We start from the raw sequence: 16727 nt of genomic DNA, 5'->3' as shown, positions 1-16727 counted from the left end.
CTGGCCTCTTCCATGTTTCTGGCTTTTTTGTTGGGGAGGTGTAGGGGGTGTGGTTGGTTTTGTTTAATATTTCAAGTAATAATATGGTAATATGGGTTTATAAACCTGACCTGATGGGCTCCCAGGAGCTTTCAGAAGGAAGGGAGTCTGTTAGGGAGAGAGGTTACACTCCCATTAAGTTTGTGTGCCATTTTCATGGCTCCAAGGAGTGTGATTTGACACACTTTGTCCAATAAGTCACATAAGCAGACCTCTGCTCTTGAAATTATGTAAGCTAACATAGCTTTAGAAAGAAAAAAGGTAGGGAACAACTTAATGAAAATGTTCGCTTCTTCATTTCTGTGTTGGTAGCATGTTATATCATTAAAGTGAGCTAAGATATTTCTTAAAGGGAATTGGTAGAGTTACTGCATGCTTATAAGTGGGATGATCTGTAACTAACTTCTGTTCTGAAGTAAACATAATCCAATACCTTTATGAAAAGTAAGACTTTGAATTTTTCTCTGCAGTTATAAAACCTGTTGTAATGTGTGTCTGAGGAGAGGGGGAGGCATTTGCTAAATTTTGGAAGACTTTTACCATCCTCATTCTCTACACAGACTATCCATCCTGACCTCACTTTGGTGGACAGAGATAGTGTGGAAGTACTCCGAGCTATGGGGCTGGGACTGAGCAAGAATTACAGAAGTCAAGAGAATCACAGAATGCTTTAGGTTAGAAGGAGCTTTAAAGATTGTATAGTTTTGACCCCCTGCTGTGGGCAGGGACGCCTTCCATTAGACCAACTTGCTCAGAGGCCCATCCAGCCTGGCCTTAAGCACTTCCAGGGTTGGGGTATCCACAACTTTAATGGATAACCTGTTGTAGCGCCTCACCATCTTCACAACAAAGAATTCCTTTCTAACATCTAATATAAACTTACCCTTCTTTACTTTGAAGCCAATTTCCCCTTGTCCTGTCACTACGTGTTCTATGAAAATTTTTTCTCCAGATGACGTAACAATATATTTATAAAATCTGAGGCATGCTCTTTACTTGAGGAAGGCTTGTTTTTCAGTTTTAAAGCTGCTGTCTTTTGAGACTGGTTATTGGAAAATAACCAGTTATTGATTAACAGCTGCTCTGAGACCTGTGCTGCAAAGACTCCTTTTCACGTGGAAATTCATGTGACTTACAGAAAAAATATGATGTTGAGTAGCATTTACAGAAACAGTATCTGTTTCCCTCTCTGGGGAGAGGGAATTTGTTTTTGCAGAACATCCTGACAATAGTGATTATAATGAGAGCTATCCCATCTGAATCAAATATTTCATGCTGTGTAGGGACTATTGAATATTACTCTGTGGAAAAACAGTCAGCCAAAGAGGTTCTAATTACTTGTGCCTGAGCAACAGTGCACCTACTTTCCATTCTCTGCACAGGGTTTTCTCCCTTTCTTTTTATCAGACTTTCCTTTTGCTTAAATGTTCTTTAAATGAAAACAGCATTTATTGTATCCTCCAGAAGGATTTAATATGAAGCAAACATGTTTGTGCGATATCTATTACAAATACTTCTTTAACATGTTTTACCTGTAAATTTTTGAGAAGACTTTGCTACTTGCAGGTATTAAAAGATGTGAAATCACTATGTGCATATGCTTAAACCTCTGCTTTTCTACTGTGCTCTTGGATCTTTAAATGGGAAAATCCAATGAGATCTGGCTTTTCTGTTATATAACACACTGCTGTGCAATTCTAAATGCTAAGGCCATGTTCCAAATACCTTTATTTTATGCTGCACTACAAAGTAGTGCGATGTTGGATTATGTTTTATGCTTTGCTTTTTAAAGGGAGAAAAATAAAATGAGGAAAATCTGGGAGCCTGTTGGTGTACTGCATGCCTTTAAGATTAATTGGGACTTTGTACTGAAAGAGAAGCTAATTTGTGTTGAATACAACTGGCTGCTGAGTAAGTGGAGCGTTGAGGCTTATGTTAATTGGCAGTTGTGCCTTTTCTGCTGTTTCCTGGTGCTGCACTCTGTGACCTGGTTGGGCTGGGCTGGCATGGCTCGTATCCGGTCAGAGCTGCTCACACACTGCTGCTTGCAGAGCAGGGCTGTTTTAATGGACACTTGCATAGCATGATGGTCATGGTGCACTGAGCTCTGCCCGTCACATGCCAGTAGAGCCCAGAGCTCTGTGTGCTGAGATGCTGGTGGCCAAGCAGATGGAAATGGAGATTGCCTGCCAGGCTGGTTTGCTGGCTCTGCTGTCACTGCATTTGATTGCCTATTCATGGACTTGAGATGTAAATATGCACACCAGTTGTTATAATCTTCTACAAAATTTTAATATCTTTTGGTAAATTTTATTGGTACAGAGCTGCCTGGTCAGCCTGAGATATAACAAAGTTTTAAGTATTTCCATTCCTGTCCCACCTGGGTAAGACATTCTAACATATTATACCGTGGTTTGTGATTTTGGTGAAGCTTATTGGCTAAACATTTTCCGTCAGTGGTATTTGTGTTTCTGCGGTCTGTGGGTGTCTTTTGGACGATATCTTAGTGTCAGAGCTTTCCAAGCAAGGATTGCTACTGACTGCTGTGGCAAAGTACAGAGCAGTGCTATGGTTAAGTGCTTAGTGCTTTTGATGTGAAGGGAAGCCTTTGTCCCTGTATCTGCCCTTGTGCAGGTAGGGTTCTACCCTTCACCCACATACTGTGACATAGGTGTTTGTGAGGCATCACTGACAACTCTTCCAATACTTGTAACAGATTATTTGAGAAAGGACAATAGGTAAATATTGCTAAGGCATTCCTTTACCCCCAGGTAAACAAAGTAGGAGCACTCATTTATGGAGAAGATGAGGTGTGGTTTGTTTTGAGGGGTGTTTTTCTGAAAATCCTCAAACAAATACAGACGTAGGCAGATTATTAATGCCAGTGGAGTGTGGGAAGAGGTTATGCTATTGATTGCATCACAGGCTTTGGCAAAATAAAGGCTTGTAGACAGTGATTCTAGATCCTGTTCTTGCTCTATTGTGTCAAGTACTTTCCTTCTAAGAGAGTGGGAGAAAAGCTCTGCTAGGCTATTACCTGCTGTAGTTAATTATACAAATATATGGACAGTGAATTTTGTAGTCGGCTGTCACAACTGGAAAGACGTGCCATGGTATCAGTTGAAGTCCACCTAGTAAAGGACTTAGGTACTTCTGTTTATGAGCACTGAAAAGCTAGACCTCATGTGTGCTCCTTTCTCATGGTTTTTAAAACCTTCTCCAAAGGTCTTTAAATAAATTCTCTGAATAGGAGTTGAAATAAAAACTGTATGAGGTAAAAACAAGGTTTGTTGACCTTGAAGTATTTAAAATATTGCATGGGATAGTTGCAAATGAATGGTTTACTCTTATCAAAGCTGCAAATGTTTTGCACTACTGTAATTCTGTGCTATGCATAGTAATTTCACGATTACAAGCCGCACCGTTTTGACTAAAATTTTGCTCCCACCCCGGAAATGCGGCTTACACTCAGGAGCGGCTAATATGTGAATAATTTTCTGACATTTCCAACCCCGGAAGTGCCAACCAGGGTGCCGAGCCGAGCACCTGCCAGTAAAACCAGGCTTTACACGATTGTTACAAATTGGTTACTGTGTTTTGCGGCGGGTGGAGCTGGGCTCCGTGCTGGCAGCGCGGGGTGGGGGAAAGCGGGGGACTCCCTCCTTCAGGCAGCGCAACCCGAGGGAGAGGTGGGGGGCTCCTCCTGCTGGCCCTGCAGCCCAGGGGGAGGCAGGGAGCTCCATGCTGCCATCCCCGCGGCCCGGGGGGAAGGCGGGGGGCTCCCGTCCTCGCCTGCCACCACTGCCGCAGGAGCAGGCAGACTCCCATCCCCACCTGCCGCGGGAGCAGGGGGGCTCCTTCCCCTCCTGCTGCCGCTGCTGCGGGTGCTGGCGGGCTCCATCCCCGCCACCACGGGGCAGTGGCGGGCTGGGGCGAGCGAGCCCGGCAGCAGCGGCAGCCGACCCCGAGTGGCAGCGCTGAGCTGGGCCACCTGGCTCCATCGGCAGCCCTGAGCCCTCACAGCCCAAGCCGAGCCAGTTAACCCCGCCATGCTGCGATTCTATTACTATTTGGCAACTTTGTTGCACGTGGGTCCTCTCTGCGAACGACAGAGCAGCTTATAATTGGATGCGGCTTATGTATGGACAAAGAACGAAATGTTTGCCAACACCTGGAGATGCGGTTTATAGTCCGTGCGGCTTGTAATCATGAAATTACTGTAGTTGTAACTCATGAATAGTGCAGAACTCAGTTTGTCCTAAGAAGAAGTGCTGTGTGTGGAGAATTTTAAAGATGTCTGGCAAGAAGATGCATACTTAGACTTGTGCAACACCATTCAAAAGGCTGGGCCAACTTTGTTCCTGTTGTCATTCTTCTGAGGCAAAATAAATTGAAAAAGTAGTGAATCTGACCACACTTAAAACACTTGTATTCTTCTCTTGATAATGGACTGAAAGCACTTATTGATCTTAATGAGCTGAACTGCACTTTGTAAGTAAACAATTAGCGGTCTAATTGAAAAAAACCAAACATATAATATCCATTTCAAAGAATGAGAAAGCTCCCAAGGACAGGTATAGCTATAGTACCTCAAGTTGCCTTGAAGAAATTGGTCCAAGTTTCTCATCAGCCTTTGAATTCCAGATTGTTTATCTTCTGAATTATTGGTGGGTCTGTACATCCTGCTGTCATTATATCTCAAAATAGTAGAACTACAAAAAAGTTGATAATTTTGCAGTGGAGTAGTTACTTTTTGAAACTCTTTTTTTCTGGCAAATGGGAATTATTAGGCAACTTGCAAAAAGAGAGTTTGGAGCAAGGGACTTATGAAATGAATGGTCTGAATCATCCCTCTCCTCTGTGAGGGCTGAGGCATTCTGGCAGGACTGCAGGCAGTGCTGCTCCAGCACAGCCTGGTATTACTTGTGTGGAGAAACAAAGGGCTTCAGTCCTGAAATGCCCAGCCTGGTACTCATCAGAGAACAGGACTCCATAGGATTTGATGGGAAGAATAGGTCAAGAGTGTCTGGCACAGGGAAGAGAGGCATTATAAAGAAGAGTTATTTCTACTTTAATTGTATCTTTTGTTCCTGAAATCTTCTTTTTCATACTTCATGTTGTTTTATGGCAATGTTTACTTACCTGGGCTTCCCAGAAGCCTGCACTGTCTGTTTGCTTGGAATAGTGTCTATTTGTGTGCCAGTAGCTCATCTGATTCGTGCTTCAGAACTTCCCAGAGATCAAAGCTGCATTTACCAGAACTGGAGAGAAGCTATGCTGGACTGGGTCCAGATTCCTTGGGTTTGTTCTTATGCTATTGGCAGTAAATGTCTAGATTGTTTTGCAGCCATACCTTCAATTTGCTGCACTGCTTATGCTGAGGGGACTTGGCACTGAATTCAACTCTGTTGCATTATTTTATTGCAAACGATGCATCGTGATTCAAAGAGAGGTGTTAAAATGATGGATTGTGGATGTCATCCAGGATGTATAATGTCAGCATTTTCAAACACAAAAGCTAGAAGTGACTGTACTGATGCAGTTAGCCTGTGCCTCAGAGGGACTATCACAAAAAAATTGAAGTGGTCCACTCAATTCTTTGATATGTGGTCTCTGAAGTCTGCATTACTTAATAGTGAGCTGGTCCCAAAAGTTATTGGCTATTTGGAGGCTTGGGAGACTTTTTCAGTTTGTTGTCTTGGTTGGGTTTTTGTTGTTTTTGTTTGATTTTGATGTGTTTGGAGGTTTTTTTGTTTTGCTTTTGTTTTTTCTTTGTTTGGGTTTTGGGGTTTTTTTGTTGCAATTACTTTAGCACCAGCTAACAAGGCTGCTGCCTTAAGACTGGGATTTGGCTGCAGCTTATGAACTGCCTCAAATAACACTTTGGGGAGTAATGAGGCTGCCTACTCTGCTACTGAATCAAATACTTAACTGCTGCATGGTTGTTCAGGCTCTATTCACTGTTCAGTAATTGCTATGTTTGATAGTGTGGCTCTGTTTTTTAAATCTGTTCACCAAATTCCTTAGTTCAGAGCAGTTTCTTAAAGACTTGCCAAGCATACAGCTTAACTAAATGCAGAAGAGACTGTTCTTTCCACAGAATTTTGTCTGCTAGGAGAAAAGGACATAGCTGGGAGGAAAGGTGCATCAGCAAATCAGGCAAGGCGCACAAGTTCTCACAGAAAAGATGTGTAGGCATGTAGTCACATCTGGATACAGATGTGCTTATTAAAGAAGTGAATGGACAGTGTTTCTAAACGGTACATTAATCCCATGGATACTGTACAGCAATTACATGTACAGCCCTTTGACACTGCACTGAAGCATTTGGGAAAAGGTGATGTACCTCCTAAGGAAAATGGCCTATCCTGGAGCTGTTAGTTAATGCTCCCATGTCTTTCCAGTACTAACATCCTAGTGAAACTAACTTCAGCTGCTTTAGCCTTCATTTCTAGAAGCTCCAAAATGATAGTAATAAACAGAAATATTTTTATTTCTTTAATGCTGCTTAAATTATGCAAATTATGGCACTTCAAGATTCTGGATTCTACCTCTCTTTTCTTATTAAGGAAGCCTACATGCACTGCTGCTTAGTGCTAACTTCTCGTGACTGAAATTTGCCTATTTTTGCTCAACAGTGGAAGCTGTGACTCTCCTGACAGCCTCCTACTGAAGAAGGTATCAGACATCATTGCTTAGGTACATAAATTTATGGAATAACTCTTAAGTTCTTCCTCTTCTAGGACACTGGTACAAGGAAAGCAAATCTCACCCTCAAGTAAATTCCATCATAACCATATTATTACTCAAAATAGATGATTGGGGAAAAGAAAAACCCACTCTGCGGATATAGGCCTAACTTAAGTCCAAATATGTATAGTGACATAAACTACACTTAAAAAAACTTGTCTTCAAATTGGCATCCTAAGGCTTGTACAAAATAATTGAAGAAAGTTCTTTTGCTAAAACGGTGTAATCAAATGCGTAATTATGGGTAAAGAATAAATAATATTTTGTGTATTTGGATCACACTTTTGGGAAGAAAGAGACCTTTTTTAAGCATTTAATGAATTGTCTCAGACTCCCTGGATCACCTACAAGTCTTGCTCCTCACAAATGGCTCATGAGGACTCAAAGAGAGAGGTGTGTTCCTGGAATGGAAATTGCAGAACACTTCTGCTATCTGTCAGCTGCTATCCATGTTCCCCCTGTCCAGCCATACTTTGCCTTACGCAGGTTGTTTTCAGGACAGCCATGGAAGAGACTGAACTTTCAAAAGGGATCTTTACGTTGTTGTTCTTGGTCTTAAGCCAATGCACTCAGCTGTTTTCAGCTAATGCTCTTTGGGGTTTGGGGAGTATTTTCAACATAAGATCTGCTCTCAGCACCAATGCTTCTGTTTAATTGTTCTTTTTGATGTTTATATGCTAGTGTGGTCTTGAGTATGGGGGCACTGCCCTTCTGTGTGCAGGTGGAAGGACAGAGCTCAGAGTGGGCCAGGAGCAAAGCCAACAGAACAGTGAAGGGGACCTGACTCCTTATTCTCATGCCACAGTGATTATTGACTTCTGTAGAAAAAAAAAATAGGTTGTGCTATTATTGATGGGGGAGGAGGGGGGGGAGTGCTTGTTCAGATTTTCAGAAGCTTTTTCTGTTAGTGTGCAAAAATAATTTTGTGAGGACATTGAATCTACAGTGAAAGCATGTCTTGCCAGGTGACTCTTCAGCCCCATAATTGCGATTGTTTCCTGTCTACCAGCAAGCAAGTAGTTAAAATATCCACTTTTTGGTTTAACATGTAAAGAATAGGAAAAGGAAATTGAATAAATCTATACATGTATGATAGCTAACTGATAGGCTAATTTATTATGGAGACATTATCAATACAAAGGAAGAGCAGGTGGTTTACAGACAATTTAAGAAGGCCTAGCTGGAGAGTCAAGTCAGTAAGTGGGGCAGGGCATGTGTGGAGATGCCTCTTGTCTTTCTACTGCTGATCTGCCTCCTAAAGGTGAAACCATGCCTGCCAGTGTAAGGCCAATCCTCTGCTAATCTGGGGAAATCCATTTTGTCTCAGTCAGTTGATATAGGCAAAGATCTCTTCCCTCAGACTGAGCTTTCTTCCTCAGAGGTAACATGGAGGATAGGATCAGAAGGTCTCTACACTGCAGAGGTTAGCTCTAGTCACTCTCAGTATTTGTCTGAGAAACACACTTACCAGTGCATCCGAAATCTATTGGAATGAAATGGCTGAATTTTATGAAGATGACTCTCTGATGACACTTGCTTGTGCTAAAGTAATGACAGTTCCTTATTCATCCATGAAGGTTTCTTGCCCTGCTGGCCTAATTTTCTTCCTCATTGGAATGCATTATTCTTGAGCCTGGCAGAAGTGATCTCAGCTCTTATGGATTCTTCTTCCCACCAGGGCCTGTTCCTATGGAATTCTTCAAAGATCCCTGAAGAGCTTAAATCAGCTCTCCTGACATCCATGGTTATAATCTTACTTGCTACTCTGCTTCCTCCTCACCTAATAATGAACTCTACAATCTCATGGTTGCTGCAACCAAGGCTGCTCCCTATCTTCCCCGTCTCCAACAAGGCCTTCCCCATTTGGTAGCATGAAGTCAAGCAGCACACCATTCCTTGTGGGATCCTCTACAACCTGTGACAGGAAGTTGTCACCAATGCTTTCCAGAAACCTTCTCTACTGTTATTCTCTTCTTTGCTGTGTTGCTTCTTCAGCAGGTGTCAGGATGGTTAAAGTCTCCCACAAGAACCAGTGCCTGTGACTTTGAGGATGCTTCGAGCTGCTGGTAGAAGGGCTCATCTGCTTCCTTCTGCTGATCAGATGACCTGCAGCAAACACCCGCAGCAGTGTCTCTCTGGTCTGTCCTCTTATCCTGACCCTTAAGTCATCATCCATCCCAAGACAGAGCTTGATACATGCTGTGTTGTCTCACATAGAGAACAGCTCCACCACTGCCTTTTCCTGGTCCTTTTCTCAAGCACATGGCCCTGCATAACAACATTCTACTAATTCCGTCCCATGGGAGCTATCCCATCATGTCTCGATAACTGCAATGAGGTCAAAGCCCTGTGACTGTACACACATCTCCAGTTCCTCCTGTTTCTGCCCCGTATGTTTACCTTGGTGCACAAGCACCTTACAGAACCATTTGATTATGCCAATATCCCCATAGGCATGCAAAGGGATGCCCCATAATCCTATGTTATGTTACATCTTTGGCTGCTTGTGCTGGCTTGAGGTATTCCCTCTTTATCCTCCTTTTCCTACAGGTGTGGTTGCTTCAACTCTCCCCATACCCAGTCTCTGTTGAGCCTATGTCCCTGTCCCCGCTTCCAATCTAGACAGGGGCAATAGAAACTGACCTAAACACTCAGTACCCTGATCTTTACTTGTTTAGCTCTTTCAGCTTTTAGTACTTTTCATGATCTAGAAAAAAACTGCTAAATTTTCCTATTCTTTTTCAGAAGAAGTGTAGGAAGAAATCCTGTTCTAAAAACAATTCAGAAATTGATTAGAAGAAACATCAACCAGGGCACAGGACAGTGCTCTTGTAAAGTCAATTCTCTATATATGCTTCTCTTAAAATAAAGCAGATATTTTGCTTTTTCATAGAAAACCTCTACCAAGTGTTTTAATACCTTCTTTTTCTGTAATGTTTTGTGTATATGTACATGTGTTCTGACTCTATGTGGTAACAGCTTTCTCCCTTTTAACTCTCCCTTTTAAACTGAGCTAAAATAACATCTATTAAAAATTAACTTCAAGGATGAAAATTCATCTTCCTCTCTCTTTTCAGCACTGGCCTGTTATGAACCTTAGTGCCTAAGTTTTCCTTGCATTAGTGCTGCTCAATCTTTATGGCCTAAACGTATCTAGGGCATTCTGCAGCTACTCCAGCACACTCTGTGGCTATTTTTGGCAATGTAGCTTTTGTCTGGCAGTGCTAGAGAGGGATGGCATATGCTCACTGCTGTGCATGTGACTTGATTTAAAGGTGAATGATGTGGTTTTGTTTACGTATGTGTATTTATCAGAATTTCATAAAACCCTACTCTGTATAATGTAGAAACCCATACAAATTGAATAGGCTTGACTGCATGAGTTTTTTATTCTCCTTTTTTATGTAATTGTATGCTTAGTGAACTGTGCATTAGAAAGTGAATTAGCAAGTTAATTTACCCTACATGCCAGTGATAGAATAGCTTTTACATCCTCAGGCCATGTGATCTGAACTGTGTATAAGTGTATCCGAATACACAAACACTGGTTTTAGAACCATTGCTGGGAGGGCTGTTGTTAGTTTAACCTGTTCTCTCCCTTGGTTTTTGATTCTGGTTTGCAGTTACTGTCAGTGGGGTGTTTTTGGATGTGCTCTGAGTGAACTGGGTTTTGGTTTTGTTTGAGTGCTTCAAGTACTGTACCTCAAGGGGACCTCTTGCAGGGCAAGTTACCTGCTTATCATCTGAATAAAGAGAATAAAATTATAATGATAATAATAATAATTTTTAGTATTCCTAATTGAAGGTAACTAATATTTACACTCTATTTTGAGATTAGCAGTCTACTTCCCTCATATTCCATAAATTCATCGGGCTCAGTTTCATGGGAACAGCTCTAGAACCTTAGTTACAGTTCCTACAACAGGGTAGCCAGCTCCAAAAACAAAATTTGGTTTCAGATTTTTTCAATTGTAGGACTGAAGGAGAATGTTTGCATCAGAACCAGTAATTTGAATAAATGAGTAATAAAAGAGCAGCGAATAAGAAAGTTTTAATCTTAAGATGTAGATCCAAGTTGTGAGAGGCTAAGTGCTGTTAGTGCTCCTTGGATTTTTACTGCTCTGAAGGCTCTGATAGGACCACATGCTCAATTCCCCTCTCCCAGGCTCCCTGGTTATGTCACAACCACATGGCTGCTTTTGACATTGCAGGACAGGACTTTGCTGTGTCCCTCTTTAAGCTCCTGTGCATGGGCCAGCAAGCGGAGTGGGTGGGAGAAGCCCTTGTGCCACACGAATACAGTATCTATTATGGCTTAACAAATGGTGAGTGTAGAACCAGCAGGTTTATTAACTGTTGGTTCTGAAATGGGAGGTATAATGATGACATGATTTTGTTGGTGCGCAAATCCGATTTTAATTGTTTTGTTACAAAATGTGTAATGAAGGAATTGCAGAGGAGAATGATGTTTGGTGATCTTGTGTAGTTGTGTGTTATGTCTTAGTGGAAAGTTAAACATGGCATAGAGTAGGTGTAGGTAGAGTGCAGATATTTCTTAAAATCTGGATTAAATATGCTATTAGTTTGGGTTTTTTTGTTTTTGAGGATGAGCGAAGTTTTATAGCCGTTGCTATATTTTGCTAGTAACCAATTTGCCTTATTGACCAAAGTGTTGACGTTAATGACTGAATTATGATTGTCGAAAGGGCTCATTTGTCATCAAGCCAATAGAAAGACCTCAAGAATTACCTGATGTCCAAGAAATGTTAAAATGTAAAGTAATGTATTTAATACTAAAATCTTGGAAATGTCTAAGTAAACAATCTGTATATGTACAGATGCAAAAATTCTTTTTGAAAATCAAGGCCCCATCTCAATTCAATTTTTGATCTTGAAATGCTTGTTGGATTTTTTAGTATTGCTGTAACTGACCATTGCATTAAGCTGTTTGAAAAGGAAGGGTATGTTTAGAAAACAATTGAAGGGCTGTTCAAGGCAAATATGGAAGCTCCACTGTTTGGCTTCTCCATTTTATTTGGGAGCAGGTTGGAGCTGTCTGACCAAGACCTCCTTCCCAGGCAGTGTGTTTTGAAATAGGAAGTGGGGCAGTGTGGTAGACAGCTGCCAGCACCAATAACCGGTGGCTTGAGCTGCTTAACAGAGGCTAAGCCCAAATCTATTGACGCAGAGCACAGGGAAGTGCTCCGCAGACTTCTCCCCCCTCCCCGTCCTTGCATATAATCTCATGATGCTGTGGATGTGACAAACTCCATTTTGATCAGATGTTGGGCCAGAAATGGTGAGAGAGGGTCGGTTTTGACCTCGAAAGGGTATTATGATGGCATGCCTTCTCCACACTTCCTGAAACTGCACCTTTTTTTTCCGTGATACCACCTCCTTTCTACATCAGGTTTGCAAAATTGCTAGCCTGAATTTTTAAAATGTAGGCTGGGAAATTGAAGCCATGCATACTGGGTGATATGGATCATGCTATGGATGCACAGTAGACCTCTGCAGTGCAAATGAGCATTCAGTACTGAATATAATGGATGAAATAGGTAAGCACCTTGCTCTTCATATTTCCAGAAAAAGACCTTTTAAATGGCTTTCCAATTAAAATTTGTAAATGAAAAACTTTATCTCTAGTTATGGGATACATGTAGTCGTTTTCCTTTGTACTTTCACTTTATAATTAACTGTAAGGAGTCTAACATGATGCAAGGGGTTGCAGAAGAGCATTCTGCTAATACATTGATATTCTGCTTTTCCTTTTTCAAGACAGATTATGAAAGGAAAGGTTTTATCTTTCTGCAGTATCTGCTGTTAATATCTAAGTAATTAATTACTAATTGTTTTATAAACCACCAGATTACTTATTAAAGTTGACTTCTTGGTTGTAAGTAGCCATACTTTTGATATGTAGTGCAGTTAACTACTGCTTCACAACATAATTCAGTCTAATTAGTTGTAACTTCAAATCCACAAAACAGGAGGGGACCTATTTGTCTGTAATGAAGTCTTTTACATAAGCTAGGGCTGCAGTTGCTAAAACAACTGCAGTGTAACATCCCGATTCCAAAAGTACTAGTAACTTTGGTATCAGAATATTTCCTTTCTGTCATCCACTCTAGGCCAGACAAGTGGCAAAAGATGTTCTGTGTTATGAATGCACTGCCAGACTTATTCCCCAGAGGGTGAATTAATGGTGCTTTTTGTAACTCTTAATCTGTTTAGTTATTGAACTTTGTACAGGCACAGCATGAAAACGAGATCATTATTTTGTGTTTTCCCTTCTACCTACATTTAGGTTATGTTTCTGGTGAATAAACACAGCAAAAGTATTTTTTAAAAATTCCAAAACCAAACAATAGACCCTTCTTTGATGAAGGCACTTTTTTGCTGTCTCATTTTGTCATTCAGCATGTTTGTTTGACTTTTTGGTAGTTGCCTACTGTATTTGCTCTGTAAACTTTGGATTATGTCATAAGGATGTCCTTTTTGTTTCCTATGAACCATCTCTGAAGTAATCACTTAATTGCTCTTTATTTCCTTTGCTCTAAGTGCTACTTAACATACCTATGAGTAGCCTGATATTGAATAGTAGCTTGATGCTATCATGTGTTCTATGTGCAACACCCTAATCTGATCCTTATTTCCCCTCATGGAATGACAGCTCACAGTCCCTGTACAGAGATGGTCCTTTCTTCATCCTCTGTACCCCAGGTGCCAGCTGCAGCACTATTTTATATTTCCCCCACCCCCAACAATTGGTGTCTGGCACGTCAGGCTCTAGAGCTAACCTGGAGGGGTGGAAGTCACCACAGATGCTGTAAACAGAGGAGTCAGCACCTCCTGCCTTATGTTATGGTGCCTACTTCAAGCACACAGCGGTAGTCAATCAGCCCTTGCCCATCATGGTGCCACTCCAGAGGGCACAGCCCAACACAGGATGCATTTATGCTCACTGAAAAATCAGAGGTCCTAGTAAGTGTGGCCTGATTTGATGTCTGCAACTTTCATTTGCTTAAATCATGGCTGTCATATTGAGATTATTCTGAAAGTGAAGTGAGTATGAGATTCTTCAATCTCCAAATAAGGTTGTGAAGTTATGACAATGAATAATCTGGGGTGTTTTGAATTTATTATTAAAGTGGGGCAAGTGAAACTTAGTGCTTCTGGAAATAAAGGATTGCTAGCATTATCTAATAGCTATCTAATATTATTGTTCATGTGTGCTTAACTATTTTCCTTGATGGTTATAAGAATTTCTCCCTTTTTTTAAAATTCCTGATCTTAGATTGCAGGCTTTTTCTCTTGGGAGTGGAGAGTTCAGGGAAGAGAAGGGAATGCTGAGTTGTGGAGTTGGAAAAAGCAGTAAAAGTAAGCTGAGACCACCTACCTCACTTTAATTTCTAATGTAATTGGGAACTTCAGATGTGAAAAGCTGTTGCTGTAATCTGTTGTATCGTTGCCAAAATCTTTGGAAATTGAATTCATCTGAAATCTTAATATTGGTTAACAAAGCAGTGGAATTCTATCAGCTATCAGATAATGCTGGAAGCTGGAAGTGGAAATATAATACAATAAGAGAATCTTTACTGGAGGATGTGAACAGAGACAGAATTTTTTGTAAGGCCTTGATTGAATGAATTAATAGAAAACAAGGCAAACCTTTAGGTCGTTATAACTTATGTTGATAGAATCTTTTACTTGGCTATTTTTAAAAATCTGCATAATAATAAAATTACTAAATTAAATAAGAAATTCCTATGTTTTGAGGCTGTTTTACTAGAAGAATAAAGAGCTGGAATGGAATTCTTCAGTACTTATAAAAAGAAAATACTACAAAGTGAGGGGTTTTGATGCCTCTTGCTGTGCAGTGCTACAAAGTCAGAGCTGCTACAGTTCTTAAAACCTGTTTCCAGTGGCCAGCATTTGTATGGGAAACAAAAGCAGAGGCCAAGGCATCGTAAAGTGATGCAGGTGGGAGGGGCAGGGAACCTGCAGTAGCTGGTACATGACTTCCCGCCCCTCTGGCCTAGTTGGAGAGCAGATCAGGGTTAACAGAGGGTTGGCATTGAATAGGAACAACTAAAGGTGTCATTCCTATGAAATAATAGTTTTGTCATGGCTTTTCAGAACTAGGGTCATGTATAGAAGTATGGTTTTACTTATGTTCTTCCTGTTATGGTTAGGGAGGTGTGATATTAGTAGGATGAGAAGCCCGTCGTACACCTGCAATAACTGAACCATCTATTTGATCAAATAGAAATGATAATGCTTCTTTCACTTAGTGTCTTTTTTCACATGCAAAGAAGATTGCACAGGCTTCTTGGACTAAAAAGAAGATAGAATCTATAGATCAGAATTTGTATGGAATGTTTCCTTCTGCCTAGGGCAATAGGATAGAAGCAATTTTTTGTCATGTAAGCAGAACAAGTCACAGCTCAGACAGAAAACAGCTATCTGAATCGAAGGAAACAAAATTTCTGTGGGGCTTTTCTTTCTAGGCAGTAAGATTTGAAATATACATATTGCCCAGCAACAAAATGTCTTGGAAAAAAACATTTATCCACATGCCTGAAATGCGTACACTGTTTGTTCTCTGAAAGTGTGCAGTCAGTGCATGAAGCAGAATGAGACTTTCACATTTGTTGCAAGTATTCTCTTCTTGGTTTTGAAAATTTTAACACTAAGTTGTCAAAATAAAAATGAAGCAGCATTTGAAGATCTGCCATATTTGAAATTATAATTATGCTATTAAATGAAACTCCAAGGATAGCTGAGACTTGGGAATTACATATACTTCCTTTAGTCATGAATAATAAAAATGGATATGCTAATAAATAACTGTTGCTTGTACTACTCTTTTATATTAGTTTTGAGTTTTCTATGATGTCAGAGGATATCAATAGACACAGCAAATTTACAGGGTCGTATGGCTTTGACTTTCAAGCTCAAGTGATATTTTTAACACAAGGTAACTGAAAAAGCATTTGAAATGGCTCTCTGCTATTTTTAATGCATCTAGCACTTTAAAAAAATCCATATAATCCTCTTGAAACAGATGGCTACAGTGAGTTAAAATCCCATGCTAGGATTTGGGGTTTTTACCTGGTGCTGAAACCAATGTCATGATACAGAGATGAATCACTAAATTTGGAGGTGAAAACTGATTTCAAAGCTGTCTAAAAAAAATAAAAAAAAAGGCTGTGAGGAGCTGTGAAGTCCCTTTGTATGTAGAATTGACTGTTAATTTCTTCTAGTTTGTGTTGTCTTTTCCAGACATTGGAATGTGGAAGTTGGTGTCAACTAACTTCACAACCTTTCCTTCTGGGAGAAAGGAAAAGTAGGGAGCTAAAACTTGTAACTTCAAATCCTGTAAAACTTGGGATGATTAATTAGAGACAGGATTTCAACTGAAATTTTTTTGTTTTAACTCTATATTAGGATAACCCAGGAACAGTCCAGGGGAGAGGACTGACGTGTGAAGAGGAGGATGCTAGTATTAGTCTTATCTAGTATTAAAACATGCATATATTTTCTTTTTTTTTAAAGGTCATCTGCTTTTTTTTAAAATCTATTGAACTACAGCAGTGCCTCTAGAGATGATGACAAAACATTGGTGTTCTTGTCCAGATAACTGGAAATAATTTAATATAGCTGGTGATTAATGAATGGAGCACATACTATTTCAGTGTGCTTGTTTCCTGCACTCTTTTCATTGTAAAAGGAAGCAAATGAATGGAAGAGTAAAGTGTTGACATGCATTTAAGTTTTTACAGTTAAGTCACTTAGTAGTTAAATTTTTTTCCTGGTGCATTCCAACGGTTAACCAGAGATTAATTTGAGCCAACGACAGAGAAGTTGCAGCCTTTCCTTGAATTAAGATCTGAATTGCACCAAAATGTATTTAAACCTAATAAATAAAATACCCT

At 40.3% G+C, this 16727-nt stretch overlaps 1 protein-coding gene across 10 annotated transcripts in view; it reads left to right on the top strand.

Annotated features, from left to right (window-relative positions):
• MAP7 (microtubule associated protein 7) overlaps positions 1 to 16727 on the top strand; it is a 113430-nt gene that overhangs the window by 21478 nt on the left and 75225 nt on the right. The window contains exon 1 of one of the 10 annotated variants that reach the window (XM_033055414.2): positions 12320 to 12347. The exons of the other annotated variants lie outside the window; for them this stretch is intronic. Coding sequence (XP_032911305.1) covers positions 12335 to 12347 — 13 coding nt within the window. The 5' untranslated portion in view covers positions 12320 to 12334. Of the gene's footprint in view, positions 1 to 12319; positions 12348 to 16727 lie in introns of those variants that run through there. 10 annotated transcript variants of the gene reach the window in all.

The sequence above is a fragment of the Catharus ustulatus genome, chromosome 3, assembly GCF_009819885.2.
Source record: "Catharus ustulatus isolate bCatUst1 chromosome 3, bCatUst1.pri.v2, whole genome shotgun sequence".
Taxonomy (NCBI): domain Eukaryota; kingdom Metazoa; phylum Chordata; class Aves; order Passeriformes; family Turdidae; genus Catharus; species Catharus ustulatus.
The sequence above is the reverse complement of the archived record's forward strand: the minus strand, read 5'-3'. Positions and strand labels throughout refer to the sequence as shown.